Source organism: Populus alba, chromosome 10, assembly GCF_005239225.2.
Source record: "Populus alba chromosome 10, ASM523922v2, whole genome shotgun sequence".
In the NCBI taxonomy this organism is placed as follows: Eukaryota; Viridiplantae; Streptophyta; class Magnoliopsida; order Malpighiales; family Salicaceae; genus Populus; species Populus alba.
Window position 1 is genome coordinate 15416259 of NC_133293.1, and position 22758 is coordinate 15439016.

At 32.2% G+C, this 22758-nt stretch overlaps 3 protein-coding genes across 3 annotated transcripts; 2 read left to right on the forward strand and 1 right to left on the reverse strand.

The window, feature by feature from the left end:
• Positions 1–342: 342 nt before the first annotated feature.
• On the reverse strand, positions 343–3496 carry LOC118043228 (small ribosomal subunit protein bS1c). Its single transcript, XM_035051119.2, has 7 exons — positions 3061–3496; positions 2279–2554; positions 1857–1937; positions 1488–1769; positions 1298–1408; positions 1018–1104; positions 343–586 (listed from the first exon to the last, which is right to left on the reverse strand). Exons 1-7 carry the CDS (start codon positions 3355–3357, stop codon positions 449–451), a joined length of 1272 nt encoding a protein of 423 aa, XP_034907010.1. The 5' UTR covers positions 3358–3496; the 3' UTR covers positions 343–448.
• A 4024-nt stretch (positions 3497–7520) lies between these two features.
• Positions 7521–9384, forward strand: LOC118043229 (galactinol synthase 2). The gene is made up of 4 exons (XM_035051120.2): positions 7521–7895; positions 8181–8501; positions 8680–8814; positions 8912–9384. The coding sequence occupies exons 1-4, from the start codon at positions 7590–7592 to the stop codon at positions 9125–9127; spliced, it is 978 nt and encodes a 325-aa protein (XP_034907011.1). The 5' UTR covers positions 7521–7589; the 3' UTR covers positions 9128–9384.
• Positions 9385–19220: 9836 nt separating this feature from the next.
• LOC118043231 (stress-response A/B barrel domain-containing protein HS1) lies at positions 19221–19931 on the forward strand. Its single transcript, XM_035051121.2, has 2 exons — positions 19221–19417; positions 19568–19931. The coding sequence occupies exons 1-2, from the start codon at positions 19275–19277 to the stop codon at positions 19749–19751; spliced, it is 327 nt and encodes a 108-aa protein (XP_034907012.1). The 5' UTR covers positions 19221–19274; the 3' UTR covers positions 19752–19931.
• Positions 19932–22758: the final 2827 nt, after the last annotated feature.

A 22758-nucleotide genomic window follows, 5' to 3' on the forward strand; every position in this document is an offset into this window, starting at 1 on the left:
GTATGTGCATGAGGTTTGCTTTATTTATCACTGATCACCTATGAACGTGCTACTTGTATTTTAATTGTTATCATAAGCTGGGATATTCTGTCTTCTGAATTTTGTTGTTTACATGCCTATGCTGGTGGTGAATGCATGAAAAATCTGTTGCCACTATATCACACATGCATAAGGTTCACTGGCTTGAGAAATCTAACTGGTTCATCAGCACTTAGAACTATTTGGTTATTAGCAGGCGTAATGCTCAGCAAAATGAGATGACAGTCAAGCGTTATTGTAAAACGATCCAAAACACACAAAATAAATTAAATTTTTGTAAAACTCAGGCTAAACAACACCGAATTGAACAGAAGGCGGCCTCATAACTCATTAGTAGAAGGGTTGCCGTTTGAACAAATATTTTACACACAAAGAAGGCAAAAAATTAGAAAAGCAGAAAGCTTAAAACTCAATCGGATTCTTCCTCTGGTGTACCATGGCCATCAGACTCATCAGCAGGGGGGACATCACTCAAGTCTAAACCTTCTGCAGGCAAGTCTGAAATATTCGGACCCAAGATCCCACCGGAGCTGAGAGTTAGTCCACTCTGTACAGACAGATACAATTAGGTTAATCCAGCTAATTCAGATATGCCTAGATATGCACATAAACATTTTCAAATAATGGAAATTAAATACACATTCAGGTAACTTTAGATGCCAAAGAAGAAAAAAGAAACTAGTAAATCAGAACTTTTTTTTCTTTTAGGCATCAAACGTCTCCTTAGATAAGCGAAAAGGAACAAGCGTCTTGTCTAATGCATATCATCACAACTGACCTTATTCTATTATTGAAAAAATGTAAAAATTATTCTATAAGTTTAATTAGTTTAAATGAGGTTCATAATGATCATCATTTAAGTTAAAAAAAAAAAATTAAGTTTGCTCCTATCTAATTTTACATGACAGGGAGAAATGAAAACAAAGTTCTGTTTGCCTTCATGAAATCCTTTAGTTTCAGAGAAAATAACTGAAGTACCTCAGGCTGGAATCTCAGCATGTCAGCACGAGCCATAGCCTCTGCCTGGGCAATTCTCTGCCTGAATGTCCGGGCCATCTCCTCAGCCTATTAATACAATACAGAGATATGAATACATCGCATGTCAGAGAAAGGATGAAATAATTTCTAGCATCTTCTATACCTCTCCTGTTGAAGGACAAAAAAGTGATCATACTACAGCATAAAACATCTAACTTTATATTATGTTATCCAAAACATTTGACAATAAGGAAGGTTAATGACAATATCCGAGAATTACCTTTTCAAAGACAAGTTTTGGATTGCGAATCATATCACCAGGAGTAGGTTCCAATTTTTTGGTAGAAAGACTTACTCGGCCTCTCTCACGGTCATGGCTTAGAACCATCACCTGCATAACATAATATGGTTTAGATATATGAAAAAGGACAGAGAATACCTTCTTTGTAATATGGCAGCAAGTAACCAACCTTCAGAGTATCACCAGGTTGAAGAACTGTTGAAATATCAGAGACACGATCATGACTAATCTGACTGACATGAAGAAGGCCATTGATTCCACCAATATCAATGAAGGCACCATATGGTTTGAGGCTCTGAACGGCTCCAGTGACCACCGATCCAATACCTAGCTGTGCTTGACTGTCAGCCATGGCCTTGCGATTACTGAGAACAAGTCTAGACTGCTCCTCATCAACGTCAACAAATTTCAGGGGAAGCTCTTTATCAAGAAGTTCTTCTGCAGATGATTTCTGGTACAAAAACAGGGAAAGATGAGAATTTGGAATTGACTGAAAGCAAAGTCAGACAATATGGCAAGCCTGGTTCAAGAACTAAACTGATGATATCTGTGAGAAAGGGACGAATCCTTGAAGGCCTTCAACAACTGCAACTACTCCACCTCTGTTTCCACCAACAACCTATAAACACATTCCATTATTCAAAGTTTTGAAAATAAAATAATTTATTTGTGATTTAAACACCACACATGCTATTAAGAAAGGCCTAAAAGCAGGTGATTAGGAAACAAAAATTGATAAGAAAAGATTCCACAGTTAACCATGCAATCACACTGCAATAAGTAACAAAAAATTGATTAACCTGCAAGCACTAAAATGACAATTAAATTTTTGCACCTGACCACCACCCAATTAAAAGTACTGGACCAGACACATAATAATAACATTCCGTATGAAAATGGAGGAAATGCAGTATTTGTACAAGTATAGATATAATTAATGTCAGGAGCATAAATACCCACCTTACCCTTCACAATGGCATCCTCAGCTTGAAGCTGCCTACACCGTTCCCAGGCAAGTTCATACTGGATTGACCTCAAGCTCAAGATTAAGCTATCATCAGCTTCATTTTCACCAATGATAACAAACTCCTCTCTCATCCCAGGAACTATACCAGCTTCTTCCACGCGTTTTATTTTGTGAATGCTTGCCTCTTGCACTGGTAAATATGCAGAAGATTTTGCAGTAATGTCAACAAATGCCCCATTGTTATCAGTCATAAAAACTGTCCCCTTGACCTGATTTTAAAAAACACATGCACAATGGAAATCAAAATACTATCCGTCAGACATCAAATAATTGCCTAGATTTCACTTCATTTTTCATTTGGGTCTTATGGGAGTTCCCATATGATTGTTTTTAATTACCTTCAAAATTCGTATAGACAGAGCATATTGCCCATACTATTAGGAAGAAAAAGAACACAAATATAGAAAACAACAATAAAAACAAAGAAAGATTAACCATCAAACACTTAATTGATTAAAAAAAATCGTCCACTCGTTTCCAACGTAATTAAGAACTAACTTGTAACCATTTTCATTTTCCCCTGAATTTGAAAGAAGAAAGCTTCAATTTTTCTTGGCGCCCGTAATTCCATAATCCCACATAATTCACATAAATTTCCTCATTCATGCATAAACCCACCAAGCAAAAACATCCCATTTTCAGTCATCCATGTCAGAACCAACAAAAAGGAAAAAATCACAAAATAAATAGAAGGAAGTGAGGTTGTGCTACTGACTCTTGTGCCGATCTCAGAATTGAAGTCATAAGTATCAAGCGCAGCGTGAAAATCTTCAAGTGTAAAAGAAACTCCTTCCAGAGGAGCAGTACGACACCGTTCATAAGCTTCTTCAAAGAGTTCTTTAAGTTTGTGCCTCTCTTGGGTCTGTACATTTGATATTGCCACTGCTTTTGCTGTTACAACAGAGTTAGCAGCCCTCTTTGGCTTTGAGAATGTTGCTGCTCTTTCTGTTAGTCTTGAAGATGATAATGGTGGGCAAATTAGGCCTGCAAATTGCTGAGCCAACGATGCCATCTCTCTGTTTTCTTTCGAGTGTAGGTCTTCAAGTTTTTAAACTAGATAAGGCAAGGTAGCATTAGAGTCGAGAGGGAGAGAGAGGAGAGACCATGTGCATTTTTTAGAGTTAAAGGTGCGACCCATTTGATTTAATGCCAATAGATAATTCACCTCTGATCAGTGAAAATGGAAGGGTCCAAAAATAAGGAGGTGTCGTTCATTTTGGGCTCCTTGGATCGTCAAGCCTTCTTTGACTTAGAGTTTGACCTTGCAGCTTTCTTCTTGAACCTGACCATCGTGCCCATCTGGTCCCAGCTCGTGGATCCCATCTGGAAAAAAGACTTGTTTTTTATTATTATCTTTTATTAAGTACAATATTTTCATTAATATTTTTTTCATTAAATATTATGAAGGATAAAATCCCGATCGGTCTCAAATCCCATTTGAAACATAAAATTAAATCCAAACCTAGTTATTCAAGACCTGGCCCAGTTTAAAATGGGCATGTAGAAATTCATTGTCATCCATGAACAAGAGGCGGGCCAGACACCAAATTAGCTGGGTTTCTGGGCATATTTCAACCATTTAGGCCTTCAACAGGCCCACTCCAAAACTTAGAGTCTGAACTTCCATTTGAGATGTTATGTGGCCCGGTTTAGAACCGTGGTTCTTTAATCTTTAAATTTATTTATATAAAATTAATATTTTTTTAATGTTTTTAAATTATTTTAATATGCTAATATCAAAAATAATTTTAATATAGATATATATTATTTTAATTTATTTTTAAATAAAAAACACTTTAAAAAGCAACCACAACCACTTTCAAACACCATCATTATTAACTCAAGCTTTAAAAGCAGTTTTAAATGTCACATTTTCATGTTCTTGTTTCTTGTAATTTTTTTTGTTTGTTTTCAAAATTGTTTGCTAGTTTATGCTTTTTTTTTGTTCAAGATATAAGAAAAGTATTTGATTAGTTAAATAATTTTGGTTTTCTGTATTAAATTTTTTATATAATTACATTTTAAATCTTAATTTTATAATAAAAATTTATGTTACATGTAAGAACTCATTTCATAACAATTTTAATTAAATATAGTATTTTAAAAATTATTTTTTAAAACCACAGCTACACAAACTATAATGCTTCATTGGTAAGGAAAACGTCTTGAATCTCAAAAGAATAAAAGGTTGGTTCTTGATATATTTTTTTGTAATGAGGTCCCGCTTATACTTTTTTCAAAGCTTATACATGTGGTCCATCTGCTCGAAAAGAATCTCAGAATATGATCCTCATGCTCAACTGTCATCCAAATCTACCATAACACGTAAGAAACAGAAGGACACGTGTTTGCGATGTATTATCCACGTGTCAATAATGAACACATTATAAGAACTTTGCTTGATTGGAGGGAGTAACTGGATAAGAAAAAAAGAGTAGAGGGATCAAATAATATGACGAGTCCCTCACTCACATGCTTCTGTAACCTTTTCCTCCCCGTATCTTTTTCAATTGAATTTATTTTATTTTTTTATTTTAAATTAATATTTTTATTATTTTCAGATGGATTAGATATTCTGATATAAAAAAAATAAAAATATTATTTTAATTAATTTTCAAATAAAAAAAATACTTTAACAGATACTCCAAGATCACTCGCCAGATTCCAAAGTGTTTTTGTGTGAAAAGAATATGCACACATGTTTAATCGATACAAGTAGCATATCCGTGTTCGATCATCTTTGGTATCGACAGGAGCATAAAAAATGATTCCTACAAGCGACTTCAACTTTCCAATTTTCTTTCATGCACCAGTTCTTTTTTGAACAGCCAGAATGAATCTATTCATGTAGACACGTATTCAAACGCTAAACGTCAATGATTCTGTTGTATTTTCAGTTCATAATTATCTGTCATTCTATCCCGACCACTGCAGCCATGATCATCCCTGTCGATAAATCATTTTCTGTTAGGATATATATATATATCTGGCGGATGTTTTCCTCTCTTTAGCAACTATATATAGCGAGTGATTTGAGCATTATAATGCACGGTGATTGCTCATAATCTTCATGTGCTTGCGCATGTTTTTTCTGTAAGGGTTTCGAACAGTACTATAACAAATTATCTTGAGAGAAAAAAGGGAAAAAAAAAAAAAAAAAAAAAGAACAAGCATTGCTATGATAAAATCATCTAAATAATTATGATTGAAAAAATTTTAAGGCGGGATTAATTTCCAATTTTTTTGAGAAAACTGTCATATTATTTGAGTTATTAACCATCAAGAATATTATTTTTTTTCGGGATTATAGCCTTCACGTTCAATAGGTAGTGATTTCTTTTGGATTATTGGAAACTAGCTGCTTTCCAATAGATACTTACACCCTCTTCCCTAATTATATTCTTGATACTCTCTGAATTATTACCTAAAGTGTATCCTTTCTAATTAGATGCAATTTTATGATAAATCATATATAGCCTTCACGTTTAATATGTAGTATTCTTGTGGTTCTAACAAATTAAAAATCAGAAAAAGGAAAAACAAAATAAAGTAAGTTGTTATCACTCCGAAAAAGATTCCCTGTGAAGAAATACAATGACTGTGAATATTGCGTGAAAAGTAGAGGTGAATATTGTATAAAATATTTCTTTTATACATGCAGGATTATCTCCATTAATTGCCGGGTTTAAGAAAAAGATTAGATGAAATAGCCATGTCTTGATGGTTATAAAGTCTAAAGTTTTCCTTCTTCATGTTTTCATTTAGAGCAAATTTTAACAGAGAATATATAAAGAAAAGTGAAAAATATGGAAATACGAGTTAAAGGAGAAAGAGATTCTTGGAGGTGATTGAGGTTAAGACTAAATCAGGAAACATAATTAAAGCAAATAAATTATTAACAACTAAAAGGCAATACCAAAAATAAACAGCCAAGAAGTTTACATGAGTGGATCCTCATAAGTTTTTTAATATATGGATTAATTTTCTATGTCGTCAAGAAAATAAAGAAACAAAACCCAATCACTTACATGCTTCCTTGACGTTGTCTTTTCCACCTTGCGTGATTTCCATGCCTCATGGTCAAACGATTTAGGCTAAACTAGGTAGAATAGAGTGTATTGATTGCGTTGTTTTGTCAATTAAAATGAGATTAGAGATTATCGTGAGTAAATAACATGCACTAAGTTGGAAATTAACATGTGTGTGTTGGCTTTACATGTAGGAAATATAAGGAAATTGTTTCCAAGAGAAACAAAAATGGAAAACACACCCACGGCATATCAATTTCTAAGAGTATGTCTTATGATTATGGTTAAAAAATATGTAAGCGCGACACAAGTCTATAAAAAATTGTTTACATGGTATATTCCGAATAAATAGCATTAATTTCCTAAAGCTAGCTACATAATTGATCTCCCATGGGTACGTGTGTCTTTGGTAATCATGTTTTTTTATGTTTTAGGGATGGCAATTGTGTCGATTTTTTAGAAGGGTTATATAATATTTGTACGATCAGGTTCCATATATGTGTATCAAGGAGGGAGCGGAGAAATGTTTTTAATTTTCCCATTGAGTTTATGATGCATTTACAGAATCCTAATTAATAAAAATAAGCATATTAATTAAGACTTAACATATGATGAAAAATAAATAAATTTCTTAGAAATATTCTTAATACTAACATGAGCATTTGGAGACTAGAAATCGAGATTTACCAGATTCTACCCTTATTTTCTTGAAAAATTTCACCATTTTCAAGAGTAACCTCGCATGAGCTACACACCTCACTAGCACCTCACTAGGAGTATTTTTGAAATTCTCGTTGAAGTTCAAGGGTATGATAGAATGCACATTCAGTCAAGGGGAGAGAATGATCAATACAATTGTAATTAGATCAGAAATTGGTTTCCCTTTTAAGCGAATTTGCAGAGTCTTTTAGTTATAAATAAAAAGGAAAAAGGAAAAACGTTGCTTTAAGGTGTCAAGTGCTCAAATTGACAAGTGCAACCTCCAAACGAAAGCAACAGATTACGAATGCTTGCCACGCTCTGGAATCTAAATTGACATTTATGAAAATAGATTCAAAAAATATCATCTTAACCTAAATTAGTTCATTGCCGTTTTCACCACCCTCGACCATTCGATGCCTATATATAAAGAGAAACACCCCTTGAACTAAAGCTCATACCCAACTTCGATAAGTGTTTCTTCGTTTTCTTTGTTCTTGATCTCCTTATCTAAAAAATGTCACCAAATGCCATTATCGAGCCCACGTTTGACTCCCATAAGAGGGCATATGTTACTTTCTTGGCTGGGAACGGTGATTATGTGAAAGGTGTTGTGGGTTTAGCCAAGGGTCTAAGGAAAGCGAAATCTTCATACCCTCTTATGGTGGCTATTTTACCTGATGTTCCTGAGGAGCACCGCAAAATTCTAGAATCTCAGGGCTGTATCGTCCGTGAGATTGAGCCAGTGTATCCACCAGAAAACCAGACTCAATTTGCCATGGCTTATTATGTGATTAACTACTCAAAACTTCGTATTTGGGAGGTAATTAGTTATCAACCCTGATCATCTTTCTTTCTTTTCTCGATATGTTACTTTTATAGTCGGTCATCAGGCGTTAATTAGCCCCATGCAATTGTGTAAGCGTGGGCTATAATCAAGTCTCTCCACGTGTATTCTAGAGAATTACACACGACACATATACATCCCTAACCAAAATAAAGATTCTCTCTTTCTTTCTCTTTTGCGCCATGGATCTACATATTTGATGTGATATAATGGCCTTTAATTTACTATCTAATATGTGTTAATTCCCCCTGTTGTTTGTAGTTTGTGGACTATGAGAAGATGATATACCTGGATGGTGATATTCAAGTCTTTGACAACATTGATCATCTTTTTGATGAGCCAAATGGATATTTCTATGCTGTGATGGACTGTTTTTGTGAGAAGACATGGAGTAGCACCCCTCAGTATCAGATTGGATACTGCCAGCAATGCCCCGAAAAAGTTCAGTGGCCTCAGGAGATGGGCTTACCCCCTCCTCTATACTTCAATGCTGGCATGTTTGTCTTTGAGCCTAAGCTTTTAACTTACTTTGATCTCTTGGAGACCCTCAAAGTCACCCCTCCTACTTCATTTGCTGAGCAGGTAATCTAGAGTGCTTGAGAATATAGAGTTTTGTTATTGTCTAGGCACGTATAAATACAAATTTTCGGCTATGCTAATAAGATTGTTTTGTCAGGATTTTTCGCACCGTCCAAAAAGAACTGGCAGATCTTGCGTTTTTTCATTAATCTATCACTTTGTTTTTGGTTTTGATTTGCAGGATTTTCTGAACATGTTCTTCAGGGATGTGTACAAGCCTATCCCTCCTGTGTACAACCTTGTCTCGGCGATGCTGTGGCGCCACCCTGAGAATTTCGAGCTTGACAAAGTGAAGGTTGTCCATTATTGTGCTGCGGTAAGAGAGTTAATTTGTCACTAAAAGTGTTGTTTTTTAAACATATGAACATATACATTATATCTTAATTGATTTTCATTTTTGTTCAAATCGTTAGGGAGCAAAGCCATGGAGGTATACTGGCAAGGAAGAAAACATGGATAGACAGGACATCCAGGTTTTGGTGAAGAAGTGGTGGGAAATATACGAGGATGAGTCATTGGATTACAAGAATATTACTGTGCCTGTTGATCAAGAAAAACTTGGACCTCTAATGGCGGCATTGACTGACGATGGAGTGATTAATCATAGAAATCTACCATCGGCAGCATAATCTCGTATACCTCTAGTGTGCTTGGGGCATTATTTTTTAGCCTTATATAAATATTATATTTTAGGGCATTTATTTACTAGCCCTAGATGCTTTTTCAGTCTTGACCGTGATCACTGATCAAGTAAAGAATATATGCATGTATGTTAATTAAGCACGTTATTAGCATGTCATGAGTTGTAAAACAGCAACCTTCGACATCTACAAAGTTGGAAAACTAAGAATAAAGAGAATATATTATGGCTATATATTATTAACTATCTTGGGTTTTTTTCCCCTTAATTTTAGCTTTCTTTATTCTTAAACTTTTTTCGGCGAAGCTCTTCGGCCGTGATCTTTAGTGCTGCTATTTTTCAGTAATATATTTTACCCCGTCATAAATGGGATTTCCCCCTACTGCCCAGCTTTATGCACGCTATAAATTTGTTCCTTTGTGCGAATATCCAGCTCCAAGATTCTCTTTTTGTTTTTCTAATTGTAAGCCTGTGGGGAATTCATTAAGATTCCATGGGAGCAAATTAAGGGCTTCAATTCGTTTTTACTAAAGAGACTCTCGTTCTCCCTCTTCCAATAATTCTCTTGTTTATAGTCTTGTCTCTGTAAAAAGAAGAAAAAAATGAAATAGCTATCAAGAAAATACATGTAGGCCTAGTTAATGAATGATCTTAATTAAAGCCCGGACCAGGGATGATGGACCCAATGGTTGATCCTCAGGGATAACTAGGGATTGGTGAATTTTCATGTATTGAAGCCCGAACCCTAAGAAATGCTACAGTTGTTTATATATATATTAGTTTACATTGAATGACCACCTGGAGACCAGGAGAGAAGAGATTTAGTTTTTATATACGAATACTACTTAATCCGAAAATATTCTCGCATTTTAATGACAAAAATAAGAGTTCAACTTTTCAAACACAAACAGAATTATTCAATTGAAATGTCAATTTGATGGTAAGAAATGTCGGATTCTTTTATACTCTGAAAATCATCTAACCATGTGTAATTTCTTAATCAACTTAATTTATTTTCATACATGGTTTTTTATAATTAATATAAAAAATTAAAAAATATATTTTTTTATTAAAAAATATTTTTTTTATAAAAATATTGTTTAAAACATACAATCGTGTTAGATGAGCTCAATAATGTGTTGACCATGCCACTTTTTTTATTAACTGATGCAAGGCCGGGCTTGAAAGGACAGTACTCTGGGCCATCCGGAGCTTGAAAGTACTGGCCTAGCTCAGAGGTCAGAACTAATTATAATCGGCTCGGGTCAACATGCTTGAAACTCATGCCCGAGCCCATCAGAAAACTATTAGGCTCGTATTGATCCATCAGAGGAACTGATGAAGCCTCGTTAATGTACTGTAATGGCTTGCTTCAATGGGCCGTGATCTGTATTTCAAAAGTCGAATATGTCCATTGTTTAGCCATAAGATTGATGAGAAACCTGAGCGTTTGGATATTAATATCTAGAATTCATTTATTCTAATAGAAATATGAATTGGAAAGAAAAGTATGTTTTTTTTTTAAAGATTTTTTATTTTTTTCTTATAACTTTTTATTGTTTTAATATGCTGATATTAAAAATGAATTTTAAAAAATAAAAAATATATATTTTAATATATTTTCAAATAAAAAATAATTATTATTACTATTTCAACCATTAACAATAAAATAAAAACCAGCTAACGGATTAGCCGGCACGAGTGACCCAACTATAGCATGGCAAATAGCCAAATACTTAAAGAGGCCTCCACTCCTGATTTTTGTGGGTAGCTAGCTAGCTCTCAGAAAAAAACAAACAAATGGTTGTTGGTTCCTTCTATAAGAAATAAACAATAAAAAATAAAAAAGGTCACGTGGTAGTAATCATGCAAAACTTTTGACATTGGAGATCGAGAGAGAAAGTGGAAGATAGAGTGGGTACGGTCCTTTATTGACAGAGTTGTCATAACTTTATTCAAAATCATATCTTTTGGATTGGCCATAAATGATATGTCCGTTCTTGGACACAGCCTGGTTTCTATTTGCTTTTCCCTCCGTGGGACCCCTTGATCCATCAAATCTTATCCCGTTCCCCAGCTTTTAGACAATGAAATTTGTGGAGAATTGTGCTCGACTGTAAAGCAAGCTATTGCTTTGGCCACTGATTTTTTTCTTTAACAAGTTATGAAATTAACACAAAATAATTTACTAATTAACCTACCAACAATTTTTTTTTTTTTGAAATAACATGTTGTCGTGCTTCTAAAATATACGAAGGGAGCACTTGAGATCTTGATCTAGTAGTAGAAGAGATTTGTTTTTTTTTTTTCACCAGGATTTAAATTTTACTATGCATGCATGTCATTCCCATGGTGTTTTACATGCTCACTGGGTTTACAGGATGTTCAGTGAACTGTGGGATTAGTCGCGCAAGCTGGCCCAAACACCTACGTAAATAAAAAAAATATATATATATATATGAAGAGAATATTTGGTATACTGATTCATAATTATTAATAATAGCTATGAAAATAAAATTAAAAAAATCGCTAATGTGGTCAAGGAAGTTTAATCATAATTTTTTATATCAAAAGATTCAACTATTTGCATATTTATTATATAAAAAAAAAAACCTTTAAAAACTATTGTAAAACTTTAAATGCGATACAACGATCAGGTAAAAACTTATAATCATTTTGAGTTATTATTTTAGTCTGATGAGACAAAGCCTCCTCTTGAACCCAAACTTATACCGTCAATCCATAGATACATCTATTAGGCTACCGTTGTAATCTATTTGGGGGCAAATTCTCATTTAGTTTTTGTAGATAAACACCTAACTGCTTAAAGTTACTTATTATAGTAAGCCCAACTATATTATCGACAATGAAGAACAAAGAACAACTACTTTGTGAACAATAATTTTTTAAAATTTTAATTAAAGTTTATTTTTGAGCCACAAGTTGGATAAAAATATATATTTTGACTCATAAAATATATTTTGCAAAAAACAAATCATTAAACTATGATTTTTATGAAACGGTCGATCAATTAAATCAAATAATTAAAGTTTTAAAGTGTAAAAACTATTTTATTGTACTTAAAAATAACGATATTTAGTAATTATTAGGTTTTTGAAGCGTGAGAGGATTAAAAAGTGTTATTTTATCAAATATTTTTTAAATTGTGTTATTCTACCAAAAATAATTTAGAAATTGTGGCAATGTTAAAAAATATCCTCTTTTTTTCATTCAACTGCGTGTTGAGATTGAGTTTCAAAATAGATTTTCCTTACAAATTAACTGTGATTCAAACTGAATTTGTCGGAGAATATAACAAAAGAATCATGTAATCATTCGCTTCCAGGAGCAATATCGCATTTCTAGAATATATATTTTTCAATCGTATGTGGTATTTGTACGAATACCAAACCATCAATGATTTACAAGAAAAATATTTTCTCAAGAGATTTCATTTTAACAAAATTAATTCCCTATTTGCCTCGAATCCATGCAAGATCCAAATGGTCCTGCATGTGATGATCTACTTGTCGCCACAGCAGGCGAAGAGCATCGATGATCCTACCCCCGGGTCTCTCTGTCTTCCGTCGGGAATTTATTCGAGAAGGCTAATCAAGAGATGGTCCATAAATCATGGCTGGGCATATTCAATGTATACGAACCTTCTTGTTTTTTTGTTTTTTTTCTAATTGATTTCATAACAATATAAACCAATGGTTAGCTTAATAGATTCAGGATACTCTCGTCAAAGTGTTTTAGTTAAGATGGTGGATATCCTTGTGCAAGCTCTCGTGCTCGTACGCCTAACATGAGCCCAGAAACCTTTGCATGTTACAACTCCGTAACAAATTAGAATCAAAATCAAAGGTTTGGCTTGGGACAAGAGGCGATCGTGACTGAGTTCTTATGAATTCTAGATATATCGCACCTGGATCATTAAATACTTTTGTTGGAAGAAGATCTGTACTGTTCGAATAGGCCGGAGATACCCTATGAATTGTCCCTTTAATTCGACTAATTATTTCGGGGTTTAACTTGTTTATCCCAAGGAAACCTCGACGAAGTTGCATAACATAGTCGAATATGAGAAGATAAGTTGCGTCAAACATGTGAGCTCCGTTTAGCCGAATTCTCTCGGAGTAGAAAAGTATGGAATGCATCCATTTTCTGTTTATTGCTGCTTGTAAAACTGCTGAAGAAGTTCTTGGCTCCTTGTCTCGAGTAGAGCAGGGAGGAACCGGGGTGTGGAACAGCTGTTTTCGCTCTATCGTTGTACACTTGTACTGGTGTTTTCCCGAGCATTACCAGTTATTTTCCTCGCTTGACAGACAAATGAAGATAGGGTATTATGGTCTTTTTCGGTTTAAATTTGTTGTGCCCTTAGACTTTTGAGCGTGCCAACAACCAGACCCTGATAGAATCTCCTTTTCTATAGCTTATTCGGCGTTTGATTTGTTTTAAACGACATCATGTTAAAGCAAGGTTCATTGGATTTCCTTCGATAATAAAAGATTCCTTGCCCTTTAACCAACAGGTTTCTCGCCTTTTTTGTCAAAAATAAAAACCAAATACAATTTTAAAACCTTCCAGGCTTGCACCCTCCGCAAACTTTGTAATTACAAAATAAACTAGAAAAAAAAGGGGCTATTTCACTGGAAAAATTAGACGCGTCAAATTATAATTCAGTCCCTTAATTTTACAATATGGTCCCTCAACTTTGTAATTTTATATATTTGGTCATTATAGTTTTTAAAATTTATTTTTTTGTTATAAACTTTATTATTATCATGTTTTAGTTTTTAGATGCAGGAAAGAGAACGATGCTTGCTAAAAAAAGAGTGGACCACCCTCCCAAACAGCAAGATAGAAACAAAAAGAACTCATTAGAGTAAATAATAGAGTATATTTTATAATTAATTCAATCTAAAATTGAAAAAAATAATTAATTGGATTGCCTTGCAAATCGCTCTCTTAATCTTTTTGAATTTTTTTTCGGTTGCAAGTTCATCGAGAGAATAGAGGCATGCGCATAAAAACTTCAACAACCATATGTAAGTTTGTTGACCAATAAAAAGAGAGCAAACCGATCAGCCTGATCGTGTAATTCACCATCAATTGTCAAGACAAGTAAAAGGGGGAAAAGACACCTAGGCTTGTAGCCCAGCAGCTATGACAAGTTCCCTTCTCTTTGTATTTTAAGTTCAAGTTTTAGTGTATATAGCCTGTTATTTCTGTGGTATTTTACTTATTTATTAGATTTACAGGATATTTAGTGGATTCGAGAATTAGTTGTGGTGCGTATAAGCTAGCTCGAACACTCCAAATTATAAAAAAAAAAAAAGTTAAAGGGGAAAAGCTTTTTTGGCCGGTATATACTGGAAAAGGTAATATAATTTTTTTTATCTTAAAAATATCTTTTTAAAAAATAAAATAAAATTTTTTTTTTTTTCTTACCGGGTTAATATTTTTTTTATGTTTTTATATTATTTTGATGTATTAATGTTAAAAATAATTTTTAAAAATAAAAAAAAAACATTATTTTAATATATTTTTAAATAAATAATTATTATTTTACACTTTCAAATTTTTATGTGATAAAAACTAATCTAATGGTTGAAAAACTTTGGTGTTAACAAACATCTCGTAAAACATTACAATGTGGTGATAATGGAATGTGACAAGGATGATGGTGTTGATGGGGTCCTGAAAGTTGCAGTGATGATGAAGGAAGCGGCGGTGATGATATTGGTTCCGGTGAAGGTGGTGCGCAATACATGGCAACACGGTGAGGGTGGGGTGGTGTTGTGATGGTGTGATAGTTGTTGAAATAACTATTACCATGTATAAATATTTTCTTAACTAATAAGTTGATTTTATATATTATTATAAATTATTTTATATTGAATTATTTTTCTATAAAATATTTACGCATATCCTTAGAATTAACTATGAGATCATCTACTAGAAACAAGTAGCATACAGATACAGGCTGGTTGTTATTATTATTTTTTTACAAGTGTTTTTTTTTAATTATTTTATTTTATTTTTGAAAAATTATTTTTTTTATTTCCTTTCATGTCATTTTAATATGTTAATATTAAAAATAAATTTTAAAAAATAAAAATATATTATTTTAATAATATATTTTCGAAGGGGAGTGGTCCAGGCTCATTAAGGCTCATTAATAAGCGCCTCTTTATATATTTTCGAAGGGGAGTGGTCCAGGCTCATTAATAATATATTTTCGAAGGGGAGTGGTCCGCGCATTTATGGGAGAAAAAACAACAAGAAGTGGTGAAAGGATGTGGCCTGTATTAAATGTGTGGGGTTGATGAAATCATGAAAGTAGTGGGGGAATTTGATGACAGCTTTTCTTTTTATTATTATTATTTTTTAAGCGCCTCTTTAACGTGTTTTTTTTTTTAAATGAAAATGAACAGATGAGATATTAAATGGTAACTGTACTCTCATGCATTTTTTTTAAGAAAAAAACAAAAAATAGAGGATGGTCATGATCTAAATAAATCAAAACACCTTATTTAAACCAAAAAAATAAAAAAAATAATAATAAACATGTCGACGCTGGTTTTTACCTGGTTCAGCCTTAACCCAGGTTTACCGAACAATCTAGATTTCTGATTTCATACATCATGTTTTTTATTATTCTATTTTTTTTTAACTCGACACAGTTTAAATCCAAGTTAAAAGTCATTTGGGAATTTAATTTCAGTTTTTCTTTTTATTGTTATTTTTAAACATGTGTGTGATGCCCTTTTCATTTCTTTGTAAATTAACAGATTTGGGTGGGTTGGTTTAATATTTTTTGAGTATTTTTTTAATGATTTCAGCATGTATTAAAAAAATACTTAAAAATCAAATTATTTTAAAAAAATAAAAAATCACACCACTCATCACAAATTAACTAATACTCTAAAAGACATAGGAAAAATACTGTAATTTTTCTCACACCACATGTTTTATTTCCTTTTTCTTTGATTTTTTATTTTTATCAAAAAAATTTTAAAATTATCTTTGTTATTTTTTTTTATAATATTGAGCTGGTTGAGAATTCAGCTTTAACTTTTTCTCATGTTTTTTTCATCTTTTTTTTCATTTTTTTTCCAAAATTATCTTTTTTTTTTTTCATAATTGTTTTTGTTGATTTTATTTTTTTAATATGAAGCTGATTAAAAATTTAGCCTTGTAGTTTTTTTCTTTAAAACACTATGGATTGCTATAGTGTTTTCCCACGGTATTTTTTTTTTCATAATTGTCTTTGTCGATTTTATTTTTTTTATATTGAGTTAATTGAAAATTTTAATTTCGTAGTTTTTATAAATAAAAAAAACATTGGGGATTGCTACAGTGTTTCTTCATGTGATTTTTTTTTATGATTTTTTTAAAATTATCTTTATTGATTTTTTTATTTTTAATATTGAATTGATTGAAAATTATAATTATAGATTTCATCATGAAACATTATAGATTGCTACAGTGTTTCTTTACATGTTTTTTTTCCTTTTAGTTTTTTTTTATTATGATTTTTTTAATTTTCTTTTTTTATTTTATTTTTTAAATATTAATGTGGTTAAAAATTTAGCTTTGTAATTTTTTATTTTAAAAACATTATGAATTACAATAATTTTTTTAATATAATTTTTTATTTTTTTCATAAACCCATAACAACGCATAAGTATGTCAAAAGCTTGCAGCATCGCCGACACGTCATCTAGTTTGATTTAGTATGAATCGCGTGGTTTTATGATGAATTTACTTAAATAACCCTTAAAAAATAACTCGCACGTCAAATCTCAAGTACCACGCTGAATGCACTTAGCTCATCTACAATCTGCTGAGATTTTGTTGTCTATTGATATTCTTGTCTGGGGCTTAAGCTTTATTAATTTACCTTTTTTTTTTTTTGTCACGTTTGTGCTTTCTAAATCTTCTCTATCAATAATTAGATCGCGAGGCAAAAACAACCAAGCAAAGCAAATCGACGTGCCTTTTCTCTCTCGCTATGGTACCATCTTCTCTCTCTTGAACTCTAACTTTGTGACGGTTTGTTATTATGTTTTAAAATGCATTCCAAAAGTATGTTGATTTGTTTTGTAAGAATATTAAATTGAAGATTTTTTTATATTCTTCAATGATTTTAATGTGTTAGTATAAAAAAATATATAAAAAATTTCAAAATAATTTTTTTTTTAAATATATTACATTTTAATATTAAAAACATAATTAATTTTTTTTATCTATTTTTTATTAATAACAACATCGATGATGATGATGATAAAGAAGATGAAGAAGAAGAAGAAGAAGAAACTAACTATGTGCTGGAGGGATAGCCTGTCTCTACAACCCCTATGAAAAATCGATTGGCATTATCTTATTTTGCAGGTCCTTAAGTTTTTAGGGATAAATTGTACAATTAGTATAGAAATTAAAAGAAATGGTAAATTAGTAAAAGAAAAAAAATCTTGCTAAAATAGCATAATTTTAAATGTTACAATATTAGAAATGGTAAATTAGTAAGAGAAATGATATGACATGTTTTTAATACGCAACATGTTTAATTGTTTTTTTAAAATATGATAATTATGTATCATGCTCAGTAATAGTAATATTTAGTAAATATTATATTTTATAAAAAGGATAAGTTAAAAAATAAGTTATTTGAATTTTTTTTTTAAAATTGTATATTTTTAAAAAAAATTATTTCACTGTGCTATTTAAAAAAAAAAAACTTTTTTGGTTCTATTTTCATCAACTGAGACACTGCCGCGCGTTATAATTGTTTCCACCATAAAACAAAGCCCATGAATGAAGAATAGATTAAAGTATTAAACACAAACAAACAGGATAGGATAGGAGTATGCATTGAGACTTGAGACCATTTGGCTGGAAGTGGGACCGGAATGGCTGGTTTGAAGAGCTGTTAGAAAATAAATGGAAATGTGGAACCACTACCGAGAAATCAAAGTCATCTTTGTTAACCGTGATTCCTATGCCTGGATATGTTTTGGTCGCACACGCCATGATAGATATTTCTTTCTTTCTTTGATTTTTCTTTATCACAGAGGAAACTATAATATTTTGGGGTTTTACCGTTACAATCCTGAGTTGTCTTTTATTCTTTCACTACAAATGGGTTGCCGCAGCCAGGACATCAGGCGTGGAAACTGGAAAGTCAAATGAAAAACAGAGCTTTCAAGAGGGTTAAAACTTAAAATTTACTAATTTTAATACTAATTCTTTGTTTGTTTTTGTAAAGTGGTTTTTAAAAAGAAAAATTTAGCTTGATTTTTATAAAAATATTTTTTTTTTTTTGGACGAAAAATACTTTTTAAAAAATATAAAAAAATTAGAAATATAATATTATTTGCTGATTATATTAAATTTAATCCTCAAACTTTTGATTGATATATATATATATATATATATTGTTTTGAATATTTATTTTTCAATTTCATCCCTTAGAATTTAATTTTTATATTAATTTTTATCCTCATTTTTATACTTGTTATTTTTTTCTTATTATTTTTTAATTGAAATTTTTTATCTATTAAATTTGATCATCATTCTTTTGATTGTTACTTATTTTTTTTGAAATAATTTATAAAATGTTAATTATTATTATTTTAATTTCTTCATATTTTATTTATTTATTAGATTCGATCTTTATTATTTTGATTATTATTTATTTTATTTGAGATAATTTATAAAATTATATTTTTTTCAATTTCATTTTCATTCAACCTTTTAATTTGTAAGATTTATTTTTTATTATTTTAATAAAATTTTAAAAAATAAAAACATTAATAAGTTATTTTCCAGCTTATTTTTCATAACATAATCAAATGCTAGAAAATATTTTTTAATTTATTTTATATTACATTACCAAATATCAACAAAAAATAATTTATTTTCATAAAATTTATTTTAAAAAAAATATCTTCAAGCAAACAAACGCTAAAATTTATAAGTTGAAAAATAAAACCCGGTGTGCGGCAAAGAGAATGGATAAGATGCAAGAGACGCGGGCTGGTTGAAGGCTCCCAGGCCATCTATAAAAAGGGCAGAGCATCATGCAGCTCAGCTGAACATCTATACATCCATAGAGAGAAAGAGAAGACATGGCAACCAGAACTCCAAAGCTTGTGAAGCACACATTGTTGACTCGGTTCAAGGATGATATCACACGAGAACAAATCGACAACTACATTAATGACTATACCAATCTGCTCGATCTCATTCCAAGCATGAAGAGTTTCAATTGGTAATTAAAACAAAGCCACTTTTCTACCTTCTCTCTCGAGCTCATTGAGTAATGCAAATTGCCTGTAATTCATGCATAGTCCAAGATACAGTCAGATGGGTCTTTGAATAGCATGTTTCTAATACCATTTTTTACTTTATTATGCGACAGGGGCACGGATTTGGGCATGGAGTCTGCGGAGCTAAACCGAGGATACACTCATGCCTTTGAATCTACATTCGAGAGCAAGTCTGGTTTGCAAGAGTACCTCGATTCTGCTGCTCTTGCTGCATTTGCAGAAGGATTTTTGCCTACTCTGTCACAGCGTCTTGTGATAGACTACTTTCTCTACTAAACGCTCAGGAATCACGACTTCGGCCGGGCTATTTCATGGGAATAAAGTAATGTAATGTGCAATAAATGCTGGTTTTGAACCACTGAATGTTCGTGTCTTGATTTCTTGTTTGTGCTAAGTGAAGGGAGTGCTGCTATTCCGTAAAAAATAAAGCCCTTGGGGTTGAGTTGTAGTTTTCAATCTTTTTCCCCGATTAATTTCAGTCTTGGTGTTGTTTTCTTCCCATTTTATGTCATTATCCTCGAATGAGTTCCACCATTGACGCACCTTCATGACTGCGTATGTGCTTCTCTGATGCCAAATGCCAAGAGGAAAACGGAAAAGATAAGAAGAGGAAAGGAAAGAACCAGCATCGATCCTGGAAACAACCCTCACAATAAAAGCTAAAATGCAAGGATTCATCACTTAAAGAATCTGCCATTTAAAACAAGTGAATTTGCATTGGCCCTTCAACATTTTTAATTGTTATTTTCCGTTTTTGGATCCTTCTTTCAATTAATTTATTCCGGCATGTCACATGTTTCACGTGAACTTCAGTCGGTGGTTTGTGGACGGTAAAGCTAAAGGAAGAAAAGGCAAAACAAATTTTTTGGAAGCGCATGATGAAAAATCAAGACCGGAGCTTGTAGACAAGTTTACCAGTCAAATTAAACGGGCAGGACCAGAATTTAGAATATATATATACGGAAAGAATATTCCAGTGTCAAAACGTGGATTTACGTGATGAAGAAGTTCACCTCTCATCTTTTCTACCGAGCATCAATTTAATATTTTTTATAAATAAAAAACATATTAAGAGTAAGTCAACTACGAAGCAAACAATTTTATTGATGAGTTCCAACCGAAGGTAATGCACCAGGGTAATTAATGTTAAAATCTTGAAAAACAAAATCGTTGGGAGTTGTTTGGTATGTTGATACAGAAATATATCTCATTCTCGGGTAAAAAAATATCCCCTCATCATAAGAACCATGCGTGGCCCATGCGAGTGATCCGCCAGGCAAACTTGTGATTTTTTTGGGGCAAATAACAGGTTATCATTCTCTTAAAGATACAAACAAAAATATCCAGGCATGTGAGACCCGCATGCCCGAGCTCTGTTTTAAAAGGTTCCAACGTGCTGGACCGTCAAGCTTTTTTTTAGTTTATTTATTTATTTTTTGGTCTGTTATATAATATTTTTTTTAAAAAAAATATTATACTTTATTCTTGGCGCGGGTCATAATTTTGATAGAATAAGACATGATATCCAATGACTTTTTTTTTTGTTGCTTTATGCATTTTCCTTTTTATTAAAAAAAAATAATATAACTTAATTCCTTATTACCAATGATATTTTTATTTGACTTAAAATAAAAGGAATGCAATCTCATCTGATCCCTTTTTTATCATGCAGCTTAGATAAATCATGTCTAATTCAAATCATGTTCATGAAGTGAGTTGCAAATTTTAGTTGAATGAAGTCATTTAACATGATATGTTTTTAATTTTAATTTTAATTTTTTAAAAACCTCTTCAATCTATCTTCAAATTTAATCTCTCTCTCTCTCTCTTTTCAATCAAGACACAATGAAGAAGAGAATAGAGGAAGAAAAATAAAAAAGATAAATTATTCAATTGTATTAACTAATTATGATTATGTTTATTATTAAGTTGTAAATTTCACATATTAGCTTGAGTTCAATCCAGTGTTTCATTGTTTTTTTTCATTTTACTCATAATTTTTTTTATTTAATTTTTTAACATTTCATTGTTTCATATTTATATTAAGATTAGACAAAGTTAAAACGATGACCGCATGAATTTCTTTTTAACCAAATAACTATTTGAATGGGCAGATCAATTCACTTTTGGTTCGTTAGGTCAAACAAGCCTGGCCTTTCTTTTTGCAATCTGACATCCTCTTATCAAGAGTAGAAGAATCACCACCAGCCTAACCATCCTTGTCATCGGTGATGCGCGAGCAAATCCCTGCCTCTGCACTTGTTTCTTCTCCATCACGAGTACCCTTTCCTTTTCTCTTCTGGCTTTTCCGCGTCCCCTTTTCTTCTCCGGTGAAATGAAAAGACCCAACTACCCTCGACAGGGAGCTAGAAAAAATTGATTAAAAGGGTAAAGAAGTCATTTTACCGTCCCCACAAAAACTTAAAGGTCACTTGTGCTCATTCACAAACCATTAACGACTATAGGTTATATAAAAACACTGAAACACCCTTGAACGGTTGAAGTTGAACCGTAGTCATCTCCAGTTTTCTTTTGAGGGCACAATTGATAATACACCGAAGCAATGAAGAGTAAGAACAGGGTATATATACAGAGTGTTTTAGCTGCATGTTTTACAGCCGTTGTTAATTGTCAATCGTTGATGTTAATAAGTGACGTGACAGGGATAAGTATCTCTGGTGTTGAGACGGAGGGCCTGTATCGAGGTCACACTGGAGCATTTGAGACCACGCTTGATAGCTTAATTCTGCCATTGTTAATAAATTAGCAAAAGGCTTTCTCCCTGGCATGGAGCAACAGTTTGTGATGGACTATCGGCTCTTTTAAATTTAGGCATGTCTGCTGCAGATCTTTAAATTTTCGTCTATGAGTCATTGCCTTTCTCTACGGGGATTGAAGAGATAAAATGGAATTATGGGATGTGTTTGGCGTGGGCGTACTGATGGTGTAATAAAAATCCAGATTATACTAAAAAGTAAAAAGAATCTGCGAAACATTTATTAGATTACTTTTACTTGAAAAGACAAAAATAAACATTTAGAAGGCCACCATAGAAAGCCCCGTGACAAAAGCTGTGTTATAAAATTATAAATCTGCAGCACCACGTGTTTTGAATGTTTTCTCACGTGTCTTAATCAGGCGTGTCAAATCCACTTAATTGATTTTAATGATTAAATTTTTTTTAAGATAATTACTAACCATTTAAAGTGGGTGGGTGGTTTTTTTTGGCCAAAAAACAATTATATAGGCCTTTCTAATGTGTTTTTTTACTACAAAAATCTTA

Excerpts from the sequence above, each read along its gene's own strand:
- LOC118043229 (XM_035051120.2), top strand. The coding sequence starts at position 7,590 with ATGTCACCAAATGCCATTATCGAGCCCACGTTTGACTCCCATAAGAGG. Across the intron at positions 7,896-8,180 it reads CAAAACTTCGTATTTGGGAG|TTTGTGGACTATGAGAAGAT; the intron begins GTAATTAGTTAT and ends TGTTGTTTGTAG. Across the intron at positions 8,502-8,679 it reads CTACTTCATTTGCTGAGCAG|GATTTTCTGAACATGTTCTT; the intron begins GTAATCTAGAGT and ends TTTGATTTGCAG.
- LOC118043228 (XM_035051119.2), bottom strand. The coding sequence starts at position 3,357 with ATGGCATCGTTGGCTCAGCAATTTGCAGGCCTAATTTGCCCACCATTA. Across the intron at positions 1,105-1,297 it reads CAAAACTTGTCTTTGAAAAG|GCTGAGGAGATGGCCCGGAC; the intron begins GTAATTCTCGGA and ends TTGTATTAATAG. Across the intron at positions 587-1,017 it reads TGCTGAGATTCCAGCCTGAG|AGTGGACTAACTCTCAGCTC; the intron begins GTACTTCAGTTA and ends CTGTCTGTACAG.
- LOC118043231 (XM_035051121.2), top strand. The coding sequence starts at position 19,275 with ATGGCAACCAGAACTCCAAAGCTTGTGAAGCACACATTGTTGACTCGG. Across the intron at positions 19,418-19,567 it reads AGCATGAAGAGTTTCAATTG|GGGCACGGATTTGGGCATGG; the intron begins GTAATTAAAACA and ends ATTATGCGACAG.